The 15337-nt window shown below is 41.8% G+C and overlaps 2 protein-coding genes across 3 annotated transcripts; both read right to left on the reverse strand.

Moving 5' to 3' along the window:
- Positions 1-1651: 1651 nt before the first annotated feature.
- Positions 1652-7849, reverse strand: wfikkn2a (info WAP, follistatin/kazal, immunoglobulin, kunitz and netrin domain containing 2a). 2 transcript variants are annotated; one of them, XM_086056706.1, is made up of 4 exons: positions 7720-7849; positions 4574-4703; positions 3661-3977; positions 1652-3320 (listed from the first exon to the last, which is right to left on the reverse strand). In XM_086056706.1, the coding sequence occupies exons 1-4, from the start codon at positions 7746-7748 to the stop codon at positions 2120-2122; spliced, it is 1677 nt and encodes a 558-aa protein (XP_085912832.1). In that variant the 5' UTR covers positions 7749-7849; the 3' UTR covers positions 1652-2119. The 2 variants fall into 2 exon arrangements, with proteins under 2 accessions (XP_085912832.1, XP_085912830.1); XM_086056704.1 differs by lacking the exon at positions 7720-7849 and having other exon boundaries at positions 4574-6157.
- A 1965-nt stretch (positions 7850-9814) lies between these two features.
- On the reverse strand, positions 9815-14958 carry ankrd40 (ankyrin repeat domain 40). The gene is made up of 5 exons (XM_086055544.1): positions 14156-14958; positions 13586-13734; positions 12683-13312; positions 12334-12515; positions 9815-11775 (listed from the first exon to the last, which is right to left on the reverse strand). Exons 1-5 carry the CDS (start codon positions 14287-14289, stop codon positions 11632-11634), a joined length of 1239 nt encoding a protein of 412 aa, XP_085911670.1. The 5' UTR covers positions 14290-14958; the 3' UTR covers positions 9815-11631.
- Between the last annotated feature and the right edge of the window lie 379 nt (positions 14959-15337).

The raw sequence follows: 15337 nt of genomic DNA on the forward strand, positions 1-15337 counted from the left end.
AGTCCTTAGTTTTCTCTTGGAAAGTTTGGCTCACTTGCTTTGGATATATATTTTTTCAAACATTCATATTTGAATGTCATTAACATTTCATGTCTATAAAACTGAATCATAAAGAAAAAACTCCTTTTTTGGCATGATTAAAATCCATGTGTTGAAGTATGTGTACTGAGTAAATGATCTGTTTTAATGTTCATATTTTGTTCTTTATTTTTTGCGGTTTGTTAATGGTGAAAAAAAAAACTGTTTAAACCAATGTTCAGTATGCGAATGAGATTTATGTTTGTAAGTCTCCATTTTGATTATATACTTATAGCTGGTTAGGAAAATTCCTAGTCTCATGTCTCTTTGTTCTGCTAAAATAAATGTAAATAACTATAATTTGATTAAGAATGTGCTGTATGCCTAAAAAGAAAACAAACACGTATGCAGTACCTGATTTACTTTTTTTGTGTTTTATCGTGCCGTTTTCAGGCGAACTGAAGTAAAAGCCTGCTTCCTAGTGGGCAGCCTTGCAAATTGCAGTATTTTTTTTTTTTTTTTTTTTTAGTATAGCTGTGTGTTGTTAAAGTTTTGTATTCTTAAAAAAACGTAAATAAATGAACAACTACACAAAAGAGTATATGAATGCAATAAAGACATACATGAATCCATCTCATTTTTTAGTCGACAAGCAAAGAGCACGTCACTTTGTTCATACCAGCATGGCTGGGTTGATTGTGTATCATGAATTACCGTCAAAGTCCAAGTTCCTCCTCCGTACGGTGTCACTGAGGGCATTGTGTCTGCGCTTGTCATGCTCATTATTATGGTCTGTCTGGCGGGCGGGTGGCCTAGCTGGTGGTCTCCATGTGAACTTGGTGCTTGAAGTCAGCAGCCGACTGTGTTGTGAGGAGTTGAGCATCAAGGGGCTTGTGCGGAGTTTAGCTAGTCACTCGTCAGCAGCTCTCATGAAAGTGGCCCTTTTCTTGGTGGCCTCTTTTTCATTAGGTGGGTCAGAGGTCGTCGCCGAAGGCTGCTTTTTTTCGACGGTCTAAGCGGGGAGACGGCTGAGGAAGAGGGGTGTGTGTGTGTGTGTGTGGGGACATAAAGGAAAAAGGGGGGAAGGGGGTAAATATTCAGCTGCAAAAGATGAGACGGGGAGATTATTTTGGTTTTCGCTTGTCTTGTCGGCGCTTTATAATAAACTAATCTCTTCCTCGACAACATTCTGGCCCGATATGAACTAAGCAGGACAGCCATAGATCTAAGTACAGAGGGAATATCATACTTGAGTTACCATTCCTTTCTACTTTCTATTATCGTAGAAAGTATCAAAGAGAGCGAATCACCCCACGGCCGTCTTTTCCACCTCCTCCTCCTCCTCCTCCTCTTCCCCTTCACCCCGGCCTCTTACACATGAAAGGGGCCGCACAAGGGCAAAGGATGGCCAGTGGGGTGTGTGCAATGTGAGGGCCCCAAACCCAGACACAACACACAGCTCCACAGGCCTCCACAGCTGGGCTGGAATGTGACCCGCTTCAGATTTGCAGGCCAGACAAGGCCCAGTTTGTGTGCTTGTGTGTGTGTGTGTGTGTCAATCTCAGACGGAACATGAACTGAATTCGCAATCAAGTTCATGAGAAACATGAGTAAAAATCACAAGCATCCGTAATACCTTCGAAATCATATTTATTCATTGAGCGTGTTCCAAATTAATGGACAATAATACATAACATGGAAATATATAGATCTTCTCCCTGTACTTGAGCGATACATTCCGTCCGTGCATATACCGTATCCACTGCTCTATATGAAATAACAGAGAAAAAAAATAAATATAGTTCAGAGTAGTTCACATACATATCCTGTATTGTAAATGATCCCACGTGAAAGGAACCAAAGAGCTTATTGATTCTGGTAGATAAAACTGAGGCGTCACATTCATTTTCGGCCACAATTATAGAACAACACATATTAATATCATGCTAATATAGAGGGACTCTAATGTCAATTTAGTACAATATAACCAACATCATTTGAATTTCCTTGAACGCTGTGTGGGATTTGATCTGCTTTACAGTCTTCAATTTTATAATTAGGTGAGGATGCAGTCTGACTGGTGCGTCTTATACCAGAGCCCCTATTTGGTGCCAGGCAACTCTTTAAATAAACTGCAGCTCCTCTTGTTGGAAATCTCACGAAGCTTTCGGACCTTCCGCGCGCTGGAGGTGCCTACGAAGCTGTCCGGCTGCAGCACGGCCATCCCGTTGTGAACCTCCCCCATGATGATGAGTTGACTCTCAGCGACGGTGATGTTTGGGCAGGGGCAGTTCCAGTCCATATTCAGGAGAGTCACCTCCAAGGGTTCTTTGCCGAAGAACTTGAGACCCATCTTCTCATCCTTCAGGATCTCCTCCACCGTCATCAGAGCGTGACCCGACTCCTGCTCCTCCGTCAGCTCGGTGACCCGTGCCAGAATGACAAAGTCGCTCCGGCAGAAACTGGCCACCATCTTACTTCGGGGCTTACACGCTTTGCAATTGTGGTTCTTGGGAAAGGGGCACATCCCGTCGCAGGCTTCTTTGGACTCAAAGTTGTTCTCGTTGCCGCCGCAGCCTCCGTAGACGAAAGACTGGCACGTTTTGAGGGCGTTGCTGTAGGCCCACCGATGTTCGTAGGCCTTGCATGGCCCCTGAACGCTGGGCAGGCTACAAGGAGCTGCCAGCTCCCCCCCACATGACAGCATGCATATATCATAGGTGTCGAAATGGTTCCGGTTCTTATTGCAATGACTGTAAGTGAAAGTGAAGCAATTGTTCCGGCTTGATTCGTAGTACCAGCTTATGCTTTCCTCTCCACAGTCGTCGCTGTCTGGACTTTTTAAGCACTCCGCAGGCGGGAAAGGCAGATTAGTATTGTTTCCTTCGGCTTCCTTCCCCCGAGCTTCTCTCTTGATTACCGCCAACGGGAAATGAGAAGATACACTTCCTCCCACATTTTTGGCCGTGCACGTGTAGATCCCGCCGTCTTGAAGCTGCGCGTTGTAAATGACAAGCTGGCCGATGTTGGTGACCACCACGTTCCCTCGGACGTGATTGGGTCGCATGACGATGTTGTCTTTGCCCTTCAGTTGTTTCTCCCAGGTGATTTCCGGTTGCGGTTTCCCGGTCACCTCGCACAGGAAACTGGCTGTCTCACCCACAAACACAGCCTGCTGAGTGGGGCTGCTGTGTATGGTGGGGATCTGGACGTCGGCTGGGAGGGTGGTCTGAAGGGCCGTGGTTGGATGGAGAGTTGTTTCGGCTGGGTTCGGGCTGGTGTTTGGCCACGTCAGGTGGTACCTGTAGGAGGGTTGATCATCTAGTAAAAATGGGAATTCTGTGCGCTTTGTGAAAGTTCCTACAACATTGTCAAAAAAAAAAAAAAACGCGAAAATAAAACTGCCTTGTCTGGATCGTTTTTCAGTTGTAACGGCATTTTCAAAATCCACCACTTTGAAACCCTATTTTCGTTTGTGAACCAACAAAAAAAAAAAAATGGCATCTGATCCAAATTATACATACGTACTCAGGGGCGGGCATTCCGTCTGACCCACGGGCCGGTCCGTCTGTCCGTCTCCGACAACATTACCTCACCAAAGTAAAAGCAATAGGAAAAGATTGAAAATACTTAACATGTTACCTGCAGGTGACCTCAGAGATAGAGATACCCTTGGAGCAGGCCTCTGCGTCCATGTAACACTTGTTATAGTAAGTCATGCCGTCAGACGCGCACGTGAAGTGGGGCTCTCGCTCGCAGCGGTCCCGGCACTTACACACAGGCTGCCCGTCCCAGATGTCACACTCGGAACCTTGCTGGGAGCACATGAACTTGTCACAGGTGGCTCCTTTGGGCATTCCAATGGGGCCCTTGTTGCCCTTGATGTCAATGTAGCGTGCCGCCACGCAACTCTTGTTTCCACATACATTGAGGCAGCACTTCTCAAATGTCTCGCAGTCCTAGGATGACAAACAACATTTCCGCACCCCATATCATCGTGTGAGCAATATTATTACACACAGGTTCTGGGTTTCAATCTTAGCTCATGCCTTTCAGATGTGGAGTTTGCATGTGCACGCGTGGGCGCTCTGGCTTCCTCCCACTCCCAAAACATTCACATTAGGTTCGTTGGAGACTCTAAATTAACCATAGGTGTGAATGTGAGTGTGAATGACTGTCTATGTGTGCCCTGACTTTGATTGGTAACCAGTCCAGGCTCTCTAAAGCTCACATGCATGGGTTTGGGGTCTGATGCTAAAATACTGTAAATATGATTTACCACGTTCATGTTTTCTATATTTTTTTCTCACGGGATACAGTTGACACATTTTCTAACAACCATGTAAAATGTTGACCCTTGACAAACAAGTAACTAGCGTGTTGCACCTCAGGTTAAAATGTTACATTTTCCATGGGCTTGCGTCACACTTAACTCTGGGTTATCGTATTTTTACAGCACCATACAGTACTGTCAAATGTTGCTATTCTCACCCTCTTAAAAATAAGATAACAATATCACAGATATGGAGAGATAGATAGATAGATAGAAACTCACCTGGTCTGATTCACACTCGCGGATGCAGGTGCTCATAGCATCCACCCACAGGTTGGGATTCAGCTCATTGGGGCACAGACCCGCGTGAGAGTACACCACTTTGGCCACGGACATCGGCATCGCCCCCACACTGTCCATGTAGAGCAGAAAGGTGTACAAATGTCCCAGAAGAAACCAAATCCATCGCGGAAACAGCATCCACCACATAGCGTGCGTAACAGCGGAGCAGATTAAACTCTTAGAAGAAGCGAAGAATAAATCCCACGGGAGGAAAAAGAAAGAAAAAACAAAACAAAACAAAACAACCTGTCCAATCGTACAAAGCGGAGGCTATGAGCTCATTTAGTCACTCACTCACCCTCACTATACGTTTAATATCGCATGCAGAGAGATTAGCGCCGCTGCGTGCAAAGCGTTCCAAGATCTAACTCCATTAATTACTGTGCCTCGTCCACTGGGGCGGCAAGAGCCGACTGACTTACAGTTGGGATCAACTTAATTCAGCACGTTTGCAGACGCTGCTCCACGCTCACAGTGGCCAGACACCTGCGCGCACACTGGACGCCTTAACCCTTAGCATGCAAACAAGAACCACATGGACTGGTTTGTTCATATGTTATGTAGCAAAAAAGAAAAAGAAAAAAAGTGTTCCCTTAAATCGTGTCTATTGTAATGCTAAAGGAAATTAACTCTAATTGGGCAATACAGCCCAGCATATTATAACAACCCTGCCAAATGACATCAGATCGGATCTGGTTAATTATATGATGATCTTCGGTCATTAAAATTCAGTCACTTCTCTATATGTGAATTTCTTGCTTTTAATAAACAAAAAAAGTTGAATATTTAATTTAAAAAAAAACGAACTCAATTTACAAGCCACGTGTTTTAATTGTCCCATACTAAGCTACATTTCCAATATAGCCTGATAAAATACAACCGTGCTGTACAATGCAGTGAATGCTCGACTCATTCATATTAATCTCTCGTCACTCCAGAAGATGGCACCAAAAGCACATTTTTGCAGGCTGTGTTAATCCAACTAAGACCACTTTGTGCTTGATTGGCCAACATTGTTTGGTAAGTGTCGTGTATGCTACAAGTCTCCTTATTAAAAGACCACTTTTGTTCACAGCCCACTGTTATTCATTGTTAGTCCATTCCTCCGTTGCAAAAACACAAAAAAGGCTCATAACATATCATCTACATGGAATTGTACCACAATGTGAAAATGAAGCTAAAGTCTTAGCTATATCCACCACACCCAAATTAATGTTTGTTCTTCATACAACATTATTTTAATTACTTTAGGCATTTGACGTTTACTGCTGGGGAACCTATGGGGTCAGGTTCTTCAAAAATTCAAATTCAAAATTCAGCATGTGAATCTTCAGTCAGTTGAACTGAACTAGGTTGTTTTTCTTTCACTGTATTTTTTTTAAATGCAAAGTCTCTTAATGCTTGGCTTTAATATAATTACATGTAATTGTTGTTACTACGACAAAAGACAAGAGTTTAAAAAAAGAAAACAATAACAGAAGTATAGGCCTACTTAACTAAGATCACGCACACTATAAAATGTATTCTTTGAAAGGGAACAATCCAAGGAGTATTAAGCATCAAACAAACAAAACAACTGGCTTGTTCCCTTCAAAGAACTTTGCTGGTTTTCTAAATGGTGACAGTATTTTATTGTTTTAGGAACACCGCTCAACTAAATCATGTTTGCTGACCTCAAAAGCTGGTCTGCCTTTAGGGGAACATTAAAAGTCAACCTTGTTTTTTGTGTGTGCGCGAATGGTCTGTGCTTCCCAAGATGGGTCCCTGCTGAGTGAGTCCAAAGAGGCCCAATGTGTTCCAGGCTGGACCCATAGTCTCAGTCTGGTCTATGAACTTTTCAGAGACACACAAGCATGCATTGAACTCTCCCATGTGTTCAGATAAACAAACATTATTCCTCATACTGTAATGCTAACTACAGTATTCCTTTATGCAATATCTGGAATGCACATTTGCCCCTTTACATACTTACACTACAACCCCACATGCAAGACATCACATTCCCAACGTAGCCAAGGCTGGGGCGACACAGAGCACAACGCAGATTGAATCAAGGCACACTGAGAAGATGAAGGAAGATGAAGATTGATTTAAGTGGAAGTCAACGCAAACATTTTTTTCAAAAATATGTTCACAGCTGGCCCACTAGTTGAAACAGGGCATTCTGATATATATTGTATTTGCGGAATAAGTGTTAATCCACTCGTTTTTAGCCATCTTTGGGGGCGGCCATTTTGTCTTCTGTCGACTGAAAATTACATCACAACTGCTCACAATGACCAATCACGGCTCAGATTCAGAAAACAGGTTAGCCGTAATTGGTCATTGTGAGCAGTTGTGATGTCATTTTCAGTCAACAGAAGACAAAATGGCTGTCCCCGGAGATGGCTAAAAGCGAGTGCATTTCACGGCTTAATTTATATTCCACAAACGCAAAATTAATCAGAATGCCATGTTTCAACTAGTGGGCTTGCTGGGAACATATTTTTAGAAAAAATATGTTTGGGTTGACTTTCGCTTTAAATAGCAATTTCCTTTACGTAATATCACACACAGGAGTACTAAATACTATACCACACTCATTTTTGTGTGTGTTTTTAGCAGTTGTAGCCAGGTTACACCTGAGAAATGAACAACAAAGTCATTTGTGTCCGAACAGCTTGCAAAAAAAGTGAGTACACCCCTAAGTGAAAATGTCCAAATTGGGCCCAATCAGCCATTTTCCCTCCCATCCATCCATTGTCTATACCACTTATCTTCATTACGGTCGCAGGTGTGCTTAAACCGGCCCAAACTGACTTCCCGCGAGAGGCAGATTACACCCTGGACTGGTCGCCAGCCAATCACAATACTTTCATCATTTTCGCCATGTGATATTGTTAAAGGTCTGTGGGTCACTGGTGCTAAATAATCACGAATTACACAGCCATCTGACATTATGAGTTTCCAATGCTTGAACATTTCTTTCATAACAAAGCGGCAGCGGGGATACAGTATCTCAAAGTAGGGTGTACATGGCTTTATCGCACGCGGCTTAAAAATTACACCAAGGGTCATAGTCGAAGCTTGAAAGCAAAGTACAGTACCTGTGAGTCACGTCGTCTTCTGTCTCCATTTTTGAAACACTCTTGGGGCCTACTAAGTAAACTGAGGTGTTTCCGCTGCCCACCGCGGCGGCAGTGGAGGCTGGTAGAGCTGCTTTCAAACAATGAGGTGTTGTTCATGTTAAGCTCATTATGAGTATCCCACTCGAGAACAAAGGTGTCCACAGTGGGGCCCTAAGATGATTCCTCAATGTGGGTCTGGACATAAAATACCGCACAACAGACGCAAGGACATCCATGTGCAAGTGCATTTGTGCCCAATGGAATGTATTGTTACTGGCCTCAATGTGTGTGTATACTAGCAAATTATGATGAGACCCAATACAATATTTTATGAACCATCATCAACGAAGGTAATGGTAGTAAAACTGCCTATATTGCGGGTTTGCAGATTTTTGTTGGTACAATAACTTTTTTTTTTGTGTCAAATATGTTTTTATTAAAGGGATTTTAACCACGAGACAGTAAAGCAACACATTTTCATTTTCAGTGAAGAAAGCAAATATACTGTACAAGAAAGGGGGGAAAAAAAAATATATATATATATATATACATACACACACAGCTATAAAAATAAATTAAATAAAATGTTTTGATTTTTTTTATCTGACTCTCGTTTATATTGGATGTAATTCCACTGTTGAGCAGTCGGTGGCAGCATACTTAGTTTGAGACTTTACATTTGAAAGAAGAAACAGGAAGTATCATACTTATTTTTTTTAAATAAGCAAAGCTTATTTTTGTTGAAAATACTGTAAAGGAGCAGGACAAGCATTGCGGGAAATTGATGGATTGGGAAGTTACTTGAAACTGATCATTATTGAATTTATTGTTTCATGAAATTTGTACTATTTTTAAGACGATCGTAAACCCTTGATAACATTGCTCTCGATCTGCACTAGCTGTCCAAATGAGCTCATGTAATATTTGTGCTCCTTGGTTTGCTTTGCCTGAACATCTGCTCACCACATGGGACTTTGTTGTATTCATTCATTCGAGAGGCATCACACATATTACAAGGTGTATGAGTATGACCACGATTAAGTGGTTGTTTATGTTCTTTACATCTGAAAGGGAACAAAAGGTCTTGATTATTTGGGGCATAACAAAATGTACTACAGTGGCTTGTTGTGCAAAAATGGGTCAGATAAGAATACGCAGCTGGATGGTGAAGCTCTGGGGGGAGTTTTCCAAAAAGTTTTCAGTTTTGACTCCAAATAATGTTTCCATTGTATCTTGCAATTTGTAATTATACATGTGCAACTTCACTGTTTAGGAACATTTCATTTTCTTTTGATTTGTTGAAATACAGAACACACTTTTTTTCCATTTGTCGTATTTTTATTGAAGTAGTATCTTGTGCTTTGCTTTTTTTTCATACCTTTGATTAAGGTCCTCTAGACAATTTTAAATCTTTCTCGCTCTCTTTTTTTATTTGATAATTTTATATATTTTAGAAACCCATTTTTATTTCTTTACTTTTAAATGTTTTTAAAGTTTTCTGCTAATGTGCTTAAATGTTGAAGTTATGTTGGTTGCTTTTGTTTTCTCTACTTTGCTTTTGAAATGTTAACTGTTGTGTTTGTAAATGCTTGCAATTGTCTTTGCTTGTGTGAAGCACATTGAGTTGCCTTGTGTATGAAATGTGCTGTATAAATAAAACAGCTTTACCTTGCCTTGCGGTTTCTTGCTTTACATTAAATAGTTATTGTATAGCGTAGCCTTCGATCGTGCTAGTCAAGATTAATAATTGATGCAAATATAGCAAATGGTAAGATTTCCTTCATGGATATAGCAATGTAATGGTGTGTATAATTCTCATTTATATATCGACTTCAGTTTGGCCGTTTAAAGAAACTAGACACTTTACTTTGACTATTGTAATATAGTATTAATTCGCGGCTACTAGCAGAAAAGAAAATTAAACGACGATGGATGTACCTATTTTTTTAAAAATGACTCCCTCTAGTGTTTTTAATGTTGCATTTCAATTATGTTGGATGACATCATCATACCCACTACACGCCAGACTCAACATTTATACGACAGTGTTATAGTAAAGGAGCCAGACAACACATGAAGTCATTCACCATGCTTTATCAAAGAACATGTACAGATCTCCAGAACGAAAAACAGCTTCAACAGTGCCTACGATTATGTCTGCAAGTACACAGGACACATCTTTTATAAAAATATCAGACTCTGGATGCATAGGTTAAGTCAAACTGTATTCTGCTCTAAAGCTAGAACAATAAACAAACCCAGTAATATTGTTAGTCCTCTCTTTCACAGAATCAAACATGAGCCATAAATCATTTATTTTAAACATGACACTCTCACCCTGTGTTGCCCCAACTTGACATTTGAGCTTTAATCAAGCCTTAAATTATCTTTCTCTTTACCTCACATTGCACTTTCTTCCAACAATGGCCACGCCATGCTTGAACTTCAACTTCTGACATTGTTTTGACACAAACACAACAGGCCTACCTGGTTAAAAAAAACAACTATGTTTATTAATAGAAAATATATATCATAAAGTAAGAGCTTCAGGTGTACATTTGAAAAGTAAACGGCACTGATAAGAAACCTTTTGATTGTAGGATGTACAACGTGACGCATTCTATGACACCACTTAGGAAATGAGCCGCAAACATTGACAGAACGCGGCATGAGCAGCATTAACATTTTCATTTAACATAAGACTCTCGACTTACCGATTACCTTCTTTACACAAAAAAAACTCTTATTAATAGTCATCCTGTCAGTGCAGTTTTAGGTTAGGTCAAACAGACTTCTGTTATCTAATAAAGCTACCATTAAGAATAAAAACATGTTAGAAAAATGTCGCATTGACAAGGGTGGCCAATAAGCCTCCCCCGTAGCGTTTTAGTGAATTCACTTTTTTACACAATAACGAGCAGGTGCAATTTTCATTCCTCTCCACTTATTCAAACTCAACAAACCAGTTCAGCTGCATTCCTTTGTGATGCAGAGATATTCTGTACTTTGCTTACTAGCAGGTCAAATCAGCTTAGTGCAGGCAGTTCCTCGTATCGTACGATATAAATTGCAACCTGTGCACGTAGAAGAGGGGGAATTACATGTGGCTTTACTGTATGAGCTTGTTAGTTGAAAGCACAATGTGTGGTCCGGCCTCGTTAGTGATAATACAACCCAAAAAAACTAAATATAAATACTTCAGAGATGGTGAGGTATCTGGGAATTTAAAACAAGTATTTAAGAATTTTAATTGGTACACATGGAAAACTATAAAAAACTAAACATTTCTTTTCCACAGTGTACTTCATCTCCATCACGTTGGAACGTATGCAGACAGCAGTCAAAACGATCCGTCCAAAAAAGACCAACAATTAAAGCAACCAACGGGAGCTCCTCTCTGCAGCAAAGACACTAAGGTTGAAGCAACAGCATGTATGAAGGTATGTAAGCAAGCTGGAACATGTTCTATCACTTCAGGTCTATTGTAGCTTCAGTGACGGTTAGGTAAATAGTGCTTTGCTCCGCAGCTTGTAGATGGACATGTCCATATAAGGCTATTGCAGAAACCCCAGGAAGACAAGCTAATGTCCCCGACCCACGTCCTATCGTCCCGCTGGAGTCTTGGCGCACTGGGTGCCCAAATACTTTCTCTCATAATCCAAGACACCATGCATCAGTAATCTCTGAGAACTAGTTGGGAACATCAAAGCAGCGAAAAGGGTCCGGAGGAGGACAAAGAGCTCGAGAACTTTAAAGACGGAATCCCGGTTATGAAAACTGACAGAACGCCCAAGCTGAACAAAGCCCGACAAGCGATCCGACAGGCAATTGGTTAAGCGGCTGCTGGAGGGTGGCTACAGGAGCCCGTGAAAAGCAGGGAAACCGGGCGCTCTAGTAGGTGAGGCGCGAGGCCTTCATGTTGTAGCAGGGTCTGTCAGTGAGCCCACCCGTCCCGGAGAACAAGGACAAGCCCTCGGATTTCTCCAGCACAACCTCCAGCTCTTGAAAGTCCTGCAGCCGGGCGACATCTTTGTCCTGGGCAAAAGAGGGACATCAGTTCCACATTTGATCAGTCACTGAATATTGCATGAAGCAGCAAGCATATTTCTACTTGCTTACGTTTGTAAAACTAACCATGAATATCATGAAAACGACCCTTTGTGTTTGTCTTGGTCAATTAATATCCCGCAATTGACAAGATGACATCAAAGTGGTGATAAAAATAGTTTGAAAGTAGCTTGGTTCAACAAATGATGTGTGCGCTCCTACTGGGGTGAACGATTCCGGTATCGATATCGGATTGGTATCGCGATACTTGGTCCAGTATTACTTAGTATCAGATCAAAACCAAAATCACTGGTACTTCCCCTCCCCACTTGAAACACCAAAAGCAAAAAGAATGACTATTTTAAATATTTTTTTTACGTGTACCGGTATCTGGAGTCACTTTAATAAAAGTCTCTAAATTTCATGGTGAAACTGAGGGCATTTTTATTGTTGTCAAATGTCAAAAAGGGTCTTATTTGTCTCAAATAGTGCCGGTACTTACAAGTACCTTTAAAAACGAACAGGGTAAATTCAAACTCATCTTACCTTTCTTAACATTGTGTTCGGTAGCTTGCGGATCTTCTCCACATGCTCAGCACTGATGTCCAATTCACGACAGCAGACCCTCAGCAGTGAACGATACGTGAGCTCCTGGCGGTCCAGCTCCACCTCGATGAAGTCGTTCTCACGGGCGTTAGGGTTCTGGATGCGCACCTTCAGTATTAATTCTACAGTGGGATTCAAGCCACAGGTGGTACAATGTGGGACGGGACACTCATTTTGGGCTTAAGAAAGTCGATTTACACCAGTGACTTCAACAATTTCAGATACATTTAAGTGTTACATAACACTTGAATGACTTTATTGTAAAGCCTTCAAAAGAGTTTGCTCTCACCTTGCACATTGACAGGGAAGGTGCCTGTGAAGAAAAACGGCTGGAAGGCTGGCAAAGGTCCGCCTGGCTGACTGTAGCCTATCTGCTGTGGGACAGACTGCTGCCTGCTCACTGTTGGGTTAGCGTTGGTCACCGGAGCTTGGACCTGACTCCCGTTGCTGCAAGCCAAACCTGGGCTGGGTGAGGCCAAAGGAGGCGAGCACATGGTTCCATTGTGTGGCACCGTGTGGTTGACGAGGTGCGGCTCAACCGACAGATCCACGGGCACTGTGCAGTTTACAACCGTGTGGTTGTGGGATGCGGCCAAGCCAGGTGACACACCGTTTTGCTCAGCCACCGGAACAAATTCCCGGCTCTGAACTTGGCTGTGAGTGACGGGGTTCGTTGGTGGAACGGGGTCATCACAGGCCAGGCTCTGTGATGTTTGAAAGTGCTGGGTTGGGGAAAGTGGTGCTGAATTGCTGTCCGTGGACTCAGTGTGTTCCACAGATCCATTTTGTGCAAGGTGCTGAGAAAGGAGGAGCTCCATCTTGTTATCCATCTTTGCGTATAAGAACGGAGGGTTGGACAAATAGTTGGGGATGATTGGCAATTCAGGCTCCTTGACTTCAGGCAAGTCCTCCACTTCAACTGTGGAAGTTAAAAAAAGGTTTTCAGTTTATACAAGCTTGACGGGAAGAAGAAAGACTTAAACTGTCACCGATTGCGATGTATTTAGAGATATATAATGTTCTATATTAAAATTCCATGAAATAAGACACAGTCAAAGTGACTCTATTCAAACAAAACAAATACTGCAAAGCTGGTTGAAAATGGCAGCCACAATTTGTGTTCATGTTCAATGATAAAGACTATAAAGAAAAGTTATGAAGCAGAACAACAGCAACTGGGACTAAGGTTTACCTCCTAAAAGCCGTTTGATCTCCGGTTTGGATGTGAGTTGTGAGGCCAGCTCATCCTTAGCTGTGAGGATGTCTTTGTCTGCACCGCTATTAAGTAAGTAGGACACAATCTGCTTATGGTTCCGCTTGCATGCCCAATGCAGGCAAGTCCTGGTGAGATTAAAGACAATTGCGCACATGTAAGGGAGATATCCAAAATATCGAATAAGAGCATAGACTGAAGTTAGTACATATAAGTGTTGAGTAATTACTACAAATGACTGTATGAAAGACATGTTCGTGATTGGGAAGTTTGTATGCTTGTTATTTTTTTGTCTGCTCGGTGTTTTGTTTTTGCTTGAAAGCCCAAACTACCCACTTACGGAATTTCCGACAGGCAGCTCTAAAGGATTAAGCCATGATTTGTCTAATGGGATATCACAGCCCAAACCAAACATGCAACTCACCAAGCAACTTCTTCAAGTTCTTAAATAAGCGTCAATTCTTTACAATAAGTGAAGGCAAACATATTTTGTGGCTTTTCACGTTAGGGAGACCTCACTTAGTGTTATGCTTTAGTGCTCAAACTTACCATCCATTGATTTCGTTTTGGGAATTGACGTTTACTCCACTCTCTACCAATGTCCGCACTTCGTCAATGTCCCCGATTGCAGACGCCTCTCTCAGTCGCTCCTGGAGTTCTTTATCCAACGAAGTGGTGGACATGTTTGCACAGACTACGAGATTTCGAAGTTCATAGGATATACTAAAGCCTCACGAGCTCGCCTGACAATAATAATGGCCAAACAGCATTAGCCACCAGGCTAAATTTTAACTACTGTGCTTGCTAGCCTGACTAGGTGAAAGCAGTCGTTGGTGCTAATCTTAGATGGTGATAACAAATTGCTTCCGCTAATGCTACTTAGCAATCGAATTCCTTCACGTTACAGAGCGGCTCCCTCGTTTGCATTCGGTTCGATTTGTACTGTCACAGTCAACACCCGATTTCCAGTCAATCTTATCGGCGGTGTCAGCGCGTTCCTTCGGTGGGTTGACTTGCCAGAAGCACCGCCACTTCTTAGGGGGACACTTTTGGATGTAACAACGACTACCACTACCACATTGTGCGGGTTGATCGTTGCTGCAATACGTCAGTGCGTCCGCCATTTTGGATGTGTCAAATCGTAAACGTGTAAAATGTAAATTGAACTAACTTCGTAAGTGTGTACAGTTAATGCCGCTCATCCAGTAATTCACTCACTATTATATGTAGGTACTAAAAACAATGTACAGTATTGTAAGTCACTTTTGACCTGGTTGGTCACCAGTGCCAACAGTTAGCCCATAAGTGCCTATAAAGATTTTTAAAATGTATTTCCTACCTTGTTAAGTCATTGTTGATAACTATTGTAAAAATAATTAACATGATCAGTATCGTCACAGATGAATAGTTAGTTACAACATATAGTTAAAGGTAATTTGAGCAAATTTGTTATTTCAGAAATGTGTATAAATCGTTTAGCCCTTCACACTGAATCTATGGCACGCTTGGGATCCAGGTCAACTAATGTCTTTCTTCAAGTAGATAATTGAATATCAAAAAGTTTGTGTACTGCATTTTGCTTGTTTGTTGTAATAATGTTGAAAATATCTAATGCAACTGGATGCTTCCATTAAAGTAAAAATGCGTTTGAGTTGCGTGTACTTAAGGTAGTGTAAATAAAGTGTATTATCATAATGGATTTACGGTATAGCTTTATGATGCGTGTGTATG

The sequence above is a fragment of the Filicampus tigris genome, chromosome 16, assembly GCF_054856515.1.
Source record: "Filicampus tigris isolate MCC_2025a chromosome 16, RoL_Ftig_1.0, whole genome shotgun sequence".
NCBI classification, from domain to species: domain Eukaryota; kingdom Metazoa; phylum Chordata; class Actinopteri; order Syngnathiformes; family Syngnathidae; genus Filicampus; species Filicampus tigris.

What these genes read in the sequence shown, in the direction of transcription:
- ankrd40 (XM_086055544.1), bottom strand. Translation starts at nt 14,289, where the DNA reads ATGTCCACCACTTCGTTGGATAAAGAACTCCAGGAGCGACTGAGAGAG. An exon ending in GATCAAACGGCTTTTAGGAG is followed by an intron (nt 13,313 to 13,585) that starts GTAAACCTTAGT and finishes TAACTTCCACAG; the next exon opens with TTGAAGTGGAGGACTTGCCT. An exon ending in CGAACACAATGTTAAGAAAG is followed by an intron (nt 11,776 to 12,333) that starts GTAAGATGAGTT and finishes TCTTTTGCCCAG; the next exon opens with GACAAAGATGTCGCCCGGCT.
- wfikkn2a (XM_086056704.1), bottom strand. Translation starts at nt 4,780, where the DNA reads ATGTGGTGGATGCTGTTTCCGCGATGGATTTGGTTTCTTCTGGGACAT. An exon ending in GCGAGTGTGAATCAGACCAG is followed by an intron (nt 3,978 to 4,573) that starts GTGAGTTTCTAT and finishes TTGTCATCCTAG; the next exon opens with GACTGCGAGACATTTGAGAA. An exon ending in ATCTCTGAGGTCACCTGCAG is followed by an intron (nt 3,321 to 3,660) that starts GTAACATGTTAA and finishes ACCCTCCTACAG; the next exon opens with GTACCACCTGACGTGGCCAA.